The following is an 11340-nucleotide window of genomic DNA, read 5'->3' as shown; positions in this document are numbered from 1 at the left end:
GCGGCTGGGTCGGGCCTGGGCCGCAGAACCCCGGGGTGGGGCCTCCCGGGTCCCCTGAGCGTCTCTTGGGGGCCCTCTCCCCGCCCCGAAGAGCGGCCCCTCCCTCCACCCATGGGGTGGGGCGGACTTCAGCACCGGCGGGAGGGACAGCGCCAAGCATTTCTGCACCGCGCCCCCCCCCCCACACCCCCTGAGCCGCTTAAGCACCGGGAAGGTCAAGGCCGCTTGGGGTCCCGGTGGAGGGGTGGGGAGGGGCCGCGCCCAGCTCTCTGTTTGCTGACCCGCGTCCGCTTCCTGCCTTGCAGCGGTCGGGATGGAGGTGAGAAGACGGCCGTGACGCGCGCCCGCGCGGCCCCCTGCACCCCCAGCAGCCCACAGCGCTCCCTGCCCCCCTCCCCCGCGGCGGCCGGCCTTGCCGTCCAGTGACAGCGGCCTGGGGGGGCAGGGGGGGCGGGGGCAGCCGGACCAGCGATGCCGGCGGGCATGACGAAGCATGGCTCCCGCTCCACCAGCTCGCTGCCGCCCGAGCCCATGGAGATCGTGCGCAGCAAGGCGTGCTCACGGCGCGTCCGCCTCAACGTCGGGGGTCTGGCGCACGAGGTGCTCTGGCGCACCCTGGACCGCCTGCCCCGCACGCGGCTGGGCAAGCTGCGGGACTGCAACACGCACGACTCGCTGCTCGAGGTATGCGACGACTACAGCCTCGACGACAACGAATACTTCTTCGACCGCCATCCAGGCGCCTTCACCTCCATCCTCAACTTCTACCGCACCGGGCGGCTGCACATGATGGAGGAGATGTGCGCGCTGAGCTTCAGCCAAGAACTCGACTACTGGGGCATCGATGAAATCTACCTGGAGTCCTGCTGCCAGGCCCGCTACCACCAGAAAAAGGAGCAGATGAACGAGGAGCTCAAGCGGGAGGCAGAGACCCTGAGGGAGCGAGAGGGGGAGGAGTTCGATAACACGTGCTGTGCAGAGAAGAGGAAAAAGCTCTGGGACCTCCTGGAGAAGCCCAATTCTTCCGTGGCTGCCAAGGTGAGTCTGGGATCTGCGGGAGATTGCATCGGTGGCTCTGCTTGTGTCTCCAGATCGAGGACCACGGCCTGCTGTGTGTGTTGGGGCGGGGGGGGGGGGGGTCCTCTGGTTTAGTTCCCAAATGAGACCAGAAAGGGGAGGGGCTATGGCCCAGGCCTCAGAGATGAGGACCAACCCCTTTGGACTGTTCCTATTTGCATTGGTGACCTCATCCCTTCATTATTCAATACCTCGACTTTGTGGGAGACAAGGATTTGTGGAGGCATAAAAAATCCACAGCAAAGGGGTGGGCGCTGTAAATAAGAAAGCACAGAGCGACGCGAAAGCCTTGCTGGGATGGAGTAGAGTGTGGTCTGTATACACAGTGCTCCCTTGTGGAGTCCTAGACCCAGACTGGAGGGGGGGTGGTCACCTGGGATTCTAATACTTATCCCTGTATTCATAACCCCACTTTGCCCCAAGGAAGGAATGAAAGCAGCTTACAGACATGCGTGGAGGACACTGAAATACTGTCAGGCAGTTTTAACATAAGTAAGGAAAATGAGGCAAAGAGTCTCAGGGGTGGGTGTGTGCATGCATGACGAATGCAGCTGGCTGTGGATGCTTGTGGGCGAAGGGTCACCCCTGGTTTGTTCTTTCTTTATTTGTTTGGTGAGTTTATTCCAAGAATGATTTGGTGCAGCTTGTAAAGATGCTTGGGCTGTCGGAAGAGGATGTAAATTTTGAAATGAGAGAGAAAAATGAGGCAATGTGGAAAATGAAGCAGAAGGAGACAGAAAGGCTTCAGTCGCACTGAGTGGACCAGTGTGCTGTTGGGTAAAGGCAGAGGCTGTAACAGACTGAGGAAGACTTGGGGTGGGGGGACAGGCCAGGGAAGGGGGTCACTGGTTGATGAGCAGCTTCTTTGTGTTGAGCTGGCTTCTGGGAATGCCTCGGAGAGATGGGGCCTGTCTTCAGGTGGCCAACAGGCAGGGTGTCGGGAATGCATGACAACACAGTGTGCTCAGCACTCTAAAAGAGGTTGTGGGAGGCCCGGAGGGAGCCAGAAAAGAGAAGTGTTGATGTTGAAATCCAGGAAGACCACTTTGGGAAAGATATGTTGGACATAACTCACTTTCGAAGAGCGGGGCCAAGAGGAGGGTGGGGGTGGAGTGAGCAGGTAGGTAAATGTATTCGTGGCAAAAAGAAAAAGGCAGGAGGAAGCATATATATCAGCATCATGTATTTGCTCAGGTTGCCTCCTGCCCGGCCTGGCCTCTCCTTGTGGGATTCCCCTGGCTTAGGTAGCCCATTACTGAAGATCCACCTGCAAGGCTGGGTCCTTTTACTAGATCTGGCTGCCCAGGAAGAGGCCTCTGAGAAGGAATGCAAGAGGAGGTGGCTGGTAGGAGGGTGGAGGGAGGCCTGAAGGTTTTCTCTCTTCCCTGGCAACCCTAAGTAGAGATTTCTAGGCCTGGTTTCTTCTTCTGTGGGCTGCCTCTGACCATAATCCTGCCCTAGGTTTCGTGTCCAAAAAACCTCCCTCTTAAGACAGTCACTCACCCTTAACCGGCTTAGGATCAGCAGACTTACTTTGCTATTTCCAGGCCTGACATGGGTTCTTCCTACACACACCCTATTTAGGTCCAAACATGACTCTTCCCCCTCCCTGTCCTGTCCCTAAGACATGAGACTGAGGGGCCACAGGGGTCGAGCCGCCCTCCCACAGAAGAAGCAGGCAAAGGACCGTGTTTGGGTTGGAGTCTGGCAGCAAGATAGGGGAGCTCAGGCTTGCAAAAGACGCCGTCTGGCAATAAACAGCCTCATCTTGCCCTCGGGTTAATCCGCTCGCAGGGACGAGCTTCATGACCTCTCCGTGATCCCAGGCTCAGGCTGTCAGCTCACATTCCTGGCAGATGGACAGTCTAGGATATTCTTCAGGCAGAACGGAGATGGGGAGGCAGGCAGGCTCATTGATCCTCAACAGAAATCCTGACCACCATTGATCAAATATTTTACTGTGTACGAAATGTAACAACACAATTAATCCTTACACCAGCTCTCTGTTGTTATCCCACCTTTCACAAATAGGTTCAGAGAGGTTGAATAACTTGCCTGAGGTCACACAGCAAGCAAACGGGAGTAGCCAGAAGTTCAAACCCAAGTGTGATTTTGAAGACCTTGTTCTTTCCATAATGATTTAATGCCACAGACGCCTCTCTAGTCTCCCCGCTTCCACTTTTGCCCCCCGCGATCCGTTGCCCACACAGCAGCCAGAGTGAGCCTCATCTGCTTAAAATCCTCCAGAGATTTCCCACAACACTCTGAATAAAATCCACTCCCTCCACCGTGGCGTACCAGACGCTACTGAATCGGCCCCCACGTCCTCTCTGAACTCACCTGTCCAATCTCCTGTCATTCACTGGGCTCCAGACCCACTGGCTTCCTCGCTATTCCTGAAACAGGGCAGGCTTTAGCCTTCCTCAGGACTTTTGCATTTGCTATTCCTGCTGCCTACAGTGCTCTTCCCCAACTTGTCCCGTGGCCAGCTGCTTCTCCTCATTCCTCATTTGTGCAGGTCCCTGTCCAAATAACCCCTCCGCAGAGAGACTTTTCCTAACTCCAGTCCAAAACAGCCTCCTTCTCCTTACTCTCTGCGACCTCACTCAGGGTCTTTCCTGCATAGGCTTTAAGCACCATCTGAAATTGCATTTGCTTCCTTTCCTTTCTCCCCCTCAAGAGTGTGAGTGCCACGAGTTGTATTTGCTGCTCTGTTCCCAGCACCCATCAAGGTACCTGGTGCAGAGGAGCTCCAAATAACTACACGTGGAATGAGTGAATGAATGGATCAAGCAATCCGTCAGTCAGGGTGTCTCAGGTGTGGGGGCTCTGTCTCTCCTTCCTCACTGCCTGCCTGCGGCCCAGCTCCCCCGGCCTCTGGCCTCCTTCAGTTGTCTGCACTTTGCCCATCCCACCCCGTCCATCCCCCCACTTGGTTGTCTTGCTTGTCAGAACAGTAGAGCCTATGGAAATTTCTTGGAGACCACAGAAGGAGGTGGTCAAATGCAGGATCATTCCCAGGTGGTTGTGAGATACAGAAACAACCTTACCTCATGTGTTTAGAGCAAGGACAGACCAGGGGTCTGGGCCCAGCCGCATCACCTCCCCAGTTTCAGGCCTCACGTAGGTTCTTCGCCTCCGTAAACCCTAGCCTTCCACCTATAAATTGGAGCTAAAAGGCCCACCTTGCAGGGTCATCAAGAAATCATGTTTGTCGAGATTTAGCACAGTGCGCGTAGGAGTAGGTGGGGCTTTTTTTGCTAAATAATGAGCGCAGGCCCTTCTCTATGACCAGGTGGGCTGAGTTGCGACAAACTATTTCCTTCTGATAGCAGTACTGGAAGACAGAGCTGACGCTGTTAATAATTGATGGGATGTTCGGCAACGGGAGGCAAGCCAAAGCACAGGCCCTAGCCTTCACCGTCAGGGGCGTGGAAATCAAAATCCATTAGCCAAAAGGCAACGTGATTGATTCTTGTTGGGAAGCTAGGGTCAGCCCCGTTGGAGCGACAGGGCTGTGGTCCTGGGCCACCACTGGGTTTCTGCTTTCTCGGAAAACTCTACAGGTTTTTCTTAGCAGGAGAGCAAGAGGGAAATAATTTCCGAGGCCAGGAGTGTCTGCCCTCCCTGGAATAGTCTCACGGCATATATCTCAGTCTGGGATAATTTCCTGATTTCCAGATTGGCTACTGTTTATGGTGCTAGGCACTGATTAGAGGTACTTTATATGTCCTATCTCATTGAAATCCCTTCAACAATCCTATCAGATAATCTGCCAATTTGGACTGCAAGTAATAAAATAGAAGACTCAAAGTGGCCTCTACAAGAGGGAAGATTCTCACATAACAGAAAACCCCAAGGTAGCTGGTTAGTCCTCCAGCTGGCTTGGTCCTCAGGCTGGATGCCTCATGTCACAAGAGGGCTAATGTAGGCCCATGAGATCCACCCAGTGAAGAGGGACATTTCCTCCTGTGTACCACCTTTTCTCTGAGAGGCAAACCTTTCCCAGGAGGCTCTATGAGACTTCTTTTCACATCCTATTGGCCACGATCTGGTCACATGCTCATGTTCTCACTGCAAGGAAGCCTGGGGGAAGCAAGTGTGGCATTTTCAGATGCGGGGAAAGAATGGCTTTGATGAGGGGTATTAAGACTCAGGGGCACCTGGGTGGCTCAGTCAGTTGGGTGTCTGACTTCAGCTCAGATCACGTTCTTGCGGTCTGTGAGTTCAAGCCCCGTGTTGGGCTCTGTGCTGACAGCTCACAGCCTGGAGCCTGCTTCGAATTCTGTGTCTCTGGCTCTCTCTGCCCTTCTGCCACTCACGCTCTCTCTCTCTCAAAAATAAATATTAAAAAAAATTTTTTTTCAACGGATTCTTTCACAGAGAGTAAATGGAGGCTCTGCGAGGTGAAGTCACTTGCTAGAACTCACATAAGCAAATGCTCAGCAAATATTTGTTGAAGGAATGAAAATGGGGTTTGGACCAGGGTTTGAACCCAGCTTGGTCTAGCTCCCAGCCTGCGTTTCTTAATCCTGGAATCTTGGGTAGACCTTTCAAGCTGTCAGAGCTTCAGTAAGCTCATCGGCCAAATGGTAGTTATAGCCATGCCCACCTCTTGGGCTGTTTTGATGACTCAGTGAGATTTCAGATGTGAATATAATTTGCAAGTGGAAAGTACTTTATATGTGTGAACAATCATCATTATATATTATTATATTCAAAAGCAGGAATGGTCTTTATGTAATGGCAGTGATCAGTATTTTGCCCACCACAGATTTGCTTAAGAATCATCTCAGGTGAAAGGGTGGGGGTGGGACCTGGCTGGCTCTGTCCGGGGAGTGTGCAGCTCTTGATCTCAGGGTTGTAGGTTCGAGCCCCACTTTGGGTGTAGAGATTACATAAAAATAAAATCTAAAAAAAAAGAAGAAAGAGAATCATCTCTGGGGTCCAGCAGATGTGATTCTGTCTCAACTCCATGGCTTGCCAGTGATATGACTTTGGAAGTTCCTTTCCTTCTGTGACTCAGTTTCCTCATCTAGGAAATGGGAATTATAAGGGAGCCCACCTCAGAGGGCCATGAGGAGACACGCTGCATAAAGTGCCTGGCACGTGGTCAGCATTCGATAAATGACAACAGTGATTATTCACGTTATCACGGAATTCCTCTATACCTGCTACACCCCTGGTTGGCAACCTCTCCTATTACAGTGTTGTTAATTGCCGGGTCACTGCCTGCCCCTTTGGGACTTCATGCCTCTAATGTGATGATGCTTCTGCTTCCTTGACCTGAGCCAGGGGGCTTCATGTATTATCATTAAGTCGTCTGGCTGAGGTTCTTGCCAGCCCCAGGTCAGTCATCCTAGATGTCTGTATTTATTCCTTGGAGACGAAATGGCAGAGATGCGGAATCCTGGCTGTGGGGTCACACAGTCCTGGGTTGGAATCCCAGCAACCGTAGCTTCCGTTTTCTAATCTGTAGATGAGGATGATAATAAAACCCACCTCATGGGGTTGCCCAAGGGATTAAGTAAGATAGTGGATGTAAGGCATTGAAGTTGGGCTTCAGAAATGCCGTACCCCCTTTTGATACAAGGAAACACGGCGGATGTTTCAACTAGCCTGGGTCCTGCATCGAGCTGGTGAAAGGTCAGGGACCGTTTCCAGGCCTTTCTGGCCTCACTGGTACCCTCATCAAGGCTCAAAGATCTTTCCATTCCTTTGGAATCGATCAGGATCGCACCTTGGCAGTGGGTCTCCCGGGGGTTTTGAAAGGCTACAAGATGTGAAAATGTGAAAATGCTTAGGAAGGAAAGTGTTGGCCAAATGAACGTTTGGCCAAAGCTTCATTAACTGAAAGAGAATAATAAACACCAACTCCATATCCAGCACTTTGTGTACTTCCTAGACTTAATAGTATCATGGATGGGAGCCCTGATTTTAGAGCTGGATTGCCCAGGTTCAAAGTTTGGTTCCTTTACTCACTAACCGTGTGACTTGGGACGAAACGCTGTGCTTCTCTGTGCCCTGGGTCCTTCGCTCATAAAATGAAGGCAGTAACAGTTCCTGTCTCCTTGAATTGCTACCGAATTAAATGGGTTAATGCACACAAAGCACTTCGAATAGGGTCTGGCACAGAGAAAGCATTCAGTAACTGTCGGGGGGTTTTGTTTTGTTTTGCTTTTAATTGTCATTGTCTCATTTCATCCTCCTGACGATCCTGCCAGATCAATAAGCTCCTTTCCAAAGAGTTGTTCTTCCTTTAAAATGGTACATGCTCATGGTAAGGTGAAGTTCTATAACTTGCTCAACAGCAAGAGGGGCCGTCGGGACTCAGCCCTGATAGAGGCCATGCAGGTCTTACCCAGATCCTTTTAGCTCTTACCATTTCGGGGCCACTAGCCCAACTCCCAGCCACCAGCACCTACTGTTCTTTGCCTTAGAGGCTCCCTCTGGCCGGTGGAGTCCAGTAAAGACAGGGACCTGATGCCCCACCCAGAGCAGCCCTCAACTGCTGCCTGACGGGGGAAGGTTGCAAACACTCCAGTTCCCTCACCCTGGAGCGGGGTATAACTCAGCACCGGATGGTCTACACTGGGCCCCAGAGTTCCTGAGAAGAATTAAGCTCCAGGTGCCTACAGTAAGTAGTTCCTTGCTTGACAATACACCCAGTTTGCTTCTTTCCCTTCCCCGTCTCACGTCCCCTCTCCCCTACCAGGGTTTTCTGGGATCCCTTCCCACATAAGCTGCTTGTGTTTGGATCCCTGACTTCGGATCTGGTCCTGGGGGAGCGAGCCAAAGATCTGTGGGAAATGTTTCTTCATCAGTGTCCTAGTCTTGTCTTGCGGGCCAGAAAGGCCTCTTACGACAACACCCCCACCGGAGATGGTCTTAAAAGAAGAAAACCCAGGGCCAGCGGGCTGTGTCGGCCCCTTCCCCATCCCTCCCCGATGAAATGAGAAGCAATGGCAGCCGTAGCTACCACTCACGGCTTCCAGTGAGGAGAGCCAAGCACAGTGCAAGGAACATTACATGCCCACCAGATCCAATTCCCACATCACCCAGTGAGGGAGGGAAAATTTGCCGCCATGGAAACTGAGACCCCGGGAGGCAAAGTGGCTGGCCCACGGTCACACAGGGAATAGGAGGACTCCCTGACCGGGAGCCCGTGGTCTGGCCTCTGTGCCGTGTGGCTAGCCTTCCGGAAGTAAGAAGCGAGCCCAGGGATGCCACCCCCAGCTTTGCCTTCTCACCGTAGGGAGAATGCTGTGAGGGGAGAGGTGTATTTGGTGTCTCCCGCCTGACTTGGGGGTGTTCCTGGCTCCTGATCCATAAGGACCTTGCCCCCAAAGGCTTCTGGATGGGACCACTGGAGACACAGGGTTAGCATTAAGCATTATTTTCATAGGTAATTTCACCGATAAAGTCCACATCCCTTGAGCTTTGAGAAACACTTCTGCCTGGGCCCCACAGTAGGAATATAACCCCCAGATGATTTCTTGCTTTATTTATGGCAAAATACATATAACATAAAATTCACCCTCTTAACCATTTTTAGGTGTGTAGTTGAATAGGGTTGAGTGTATTCACGTTGCTGTGCAGCCAGTCTCCAGAACGTTTTCATCTTGCAAACCTGAAACTCTGTATCTGTTAAATTCATTCCCTACCTCTCAGCCCCTGGCAATCATCATTCCGTCTCTATGAAGGTGATTGCTCTAAGTACTTCATATAAATGGAATCATACTATATTTGTCTTTTTATGACTGGTTTATTTCACTTAGGTCAGCGTCTTCACAGTTCATCCATGTTATAGCCTGTGTCAGGATTTCCTTCCTCTTTAGGGCTGAATAATACTCCATTGTATGTGCGGGCCATACTTTGTTTAGCCCTTCATCCATCAACGGATGGTTGGCTTGCTTCCACCTTTCGGCTACCGTGAACAATGCCGCCATGAACGTGGGGGTACAAATACCTCCTCAAGACCCTGCTTTTAATTCTTTTGGGTATGTAGCTGGTAGTGAAATTGCTGGATCGTGTGGTAATTCGATCACCACCATGGAACCGCCATATTGTCGCATCATGGTGCATTTCCACCAACAGTGCACAAGGGTTCCAATTTCTCCAGTCCTCACCAACACTTGGTATTTTCTGTTCTTTTGATAACAGCCACTCTTTTGTGTGTGACGTGGTATCTCGTTGTGGTTTTGATTTGCATTTCACTAATGATGAGTGATGTGGAGCATCTTTTCGTGTGCTTGCTGGCCATTGTACACGTTCTTTGGAGAGATGTCTGTTCAAGTAATTTCCTTATTTTCTAATCAAGTGGTTTGTGTTTGGTGGTTGAGTTGTAGAGTTCTTCATATATTCTGGGTATTATAATACCCCTTATCAGATGTGTGATCTGCAAATTTTTTTTTTAATTTTTTTTAACGTTTTATTTATTTTTGAGACAGAGAGAGACAGAGCATGAACAGGGGAGGGGCAGAGAGAGGGAGACACAGAATCTGAAACAGGCTCCAGGTTCTGAGCTGTCAGCACAGAGCCCGACGCAGGGCTCGAACTCACAGACTGTGAGATCATGACCTGAGCTGAAGTCGGACGCTTAACCGACCAAGCCACCCAGGCGCCCCTACCTGCAAATATTTTTTACCATTCTGTAGGTTGCCTTTTCCCTTGAGTGATTGTGTCCTTTAATGCACCTAAGTTTTTAATTTTGATGAAGTCCTATGTGTCTATTTTTTTCTCTGGTTGTCGGTGCTTTTGGTGTCGAAGCGAAGAAGTCCTTGCCTAATCCAATGTCCTCCACCTATCTTTTCTTCTAAGAGTTTTATACTTTTAGGTCTTACGTTTAGGTCTTTGAAACACTTTGAGTTAATTTTTGTGTGTGGTGTAAGGTAAGGGACCAACTTTATCCTTTTGCACATGAGCATCCAGTTTTCCCAGCACCATTTGTGGCTCCAGATGACTTTGACTCCTGGGAAGAGCCCTGGGGTAAGGAGAGTCAGAGGTCCTGACAGATGTAGAGTTCTGCACACTGTGCTGGGGATGTAGCGAGGTGCCGTCTGGGTCATTGTTGACAGAGATAAGGGACAGTCCCTGACACATCCAGCATGGCCCCCCCATTCTCCTTTTCCACTGAAGAAAGCTTTGTGGAATGCCAGTCACACACACACACACACACACACACACACACACACACACACACACACGTCAGTGACACCTGTCCAGAATGTGGCCGCTTCTCACTGCCCCACTGCTGCGTTCCTGACTCAGGTCCCCCTCCTCTCTTATCTGAACCACTGCAGGAGCCTCTTCCTGTCTGTGCTCCCACCTCCCCACACCCCCGCAGTCTGTCCTCCACATGGAGCCAGAGGAACTTCTGAGTCAGATCTGCTCACCCCCCTGCTCAGAATCCTCCCATGGCTCCCATCTCCCTCGGAGAAAAAGCTCGAGTCCTGTCATCCAGGGCCCTTGTCTGGCATCTTTCCTCTCTCTTCCAACGTCCTTCCGGCCTCCTTCTCTACCACCCTCCCTCTCTCCGTCACTGCAGTCTACCCACAGTGGCCTCTTTGCTATTCCTCAGACATACCACGCTCCCACCTGAGGACCTTTGCATTTGCTGTTTCTTCTGCCTGGTAGTCTTCCTGCAGATAGCCATAAGACTCACTGCCCACACTCTTCAGATCTCAGTTCGAATGTCATCTTAGCGAGGCATTCCCAACCACCCTATAAAACAGTATCCCCAACACTCTCCATTCCCCTCTCCTGCTTTATGTTTCTCCACCTGACATAGCATATAATTACTTAATTGTGCAATTACTTTTTCTGTTCCCCACTTGGATACCAGCTTCAAAGGGCAGAGCTTTTGTCCGTTTTGTTCACTGTTGTGTCCCCAGTGCCTAGAACAGTGCCTGCCATTGAGCAGGCAATCAGTAAATGTTTGTCAAAGGAATGAAAGGTGTTATCCTAAAGATAACTGAGAATACACACTAATTGATGAAAAAAGCAATTTGGCGTACCAACTTTGGGACTTTCATTGCTATCACTAACACATTTTTGGAAGTCTGACTCGCATGGACTTCAGCTAAGCTCTGGATGCAGGATACTTCTGGTTTCTCAACCTCAGCACTTTGGATCTTTGAAGATGGATAATTCTTTGTTGTGAGGAGCTGTCCTGTGCATCGTGGACGTCCACCCCCTGGATGTTGCCTGGAAAGTGGGCATTTTACAGAAATAAAGGATGACCAGCTGCCAGGAGGATGTTGC

General features: G+C 51.0%; 1 protein-coding gene across 1 annotated transcript in view; it reads left to right on the top strand.

Moving 5' to 3' along the window:
- Nucleotides 1–300: 300 nt before the first annotated feature.
- KCNB1 (potassium voltage-gated channel subfamily B member 1) overlaps nt 301–11340 on the top strand; it is a 99662-nt gene continuing 88622 nt past the window's right edge. The window contains exon 1 of the mRNA XM_040459979.1: nt 301–1038. Within this exon, the coding sequence (XP_040315913.1) occupies nt 472–1038 (567 nt within the window). The 5' untranslated portion in view covers nt 301–471. The remainder of the gene's footprint in view (nt 1039–11340) is intronic.

Source organism: Herpailurus yagouaroundi, unplaced genomic scaffold, assembly GCF_014898765.1.
Source record: "Herpailurus yagouaroundi ecotype Mexico unplaced genomic scaffold, PumYag 246, whole genome shotgun sequence".
NCBI lineage: Eukaryota > Metazoa > Chordata > Mammalia > Carnivora > Felidae > Herpailurus > Herpailurus yagouaroundi.
Note: the sequence above shows the minus strand (reverse complement) of the source record. Positions and strands in the feature narration are given on the sequence as shown.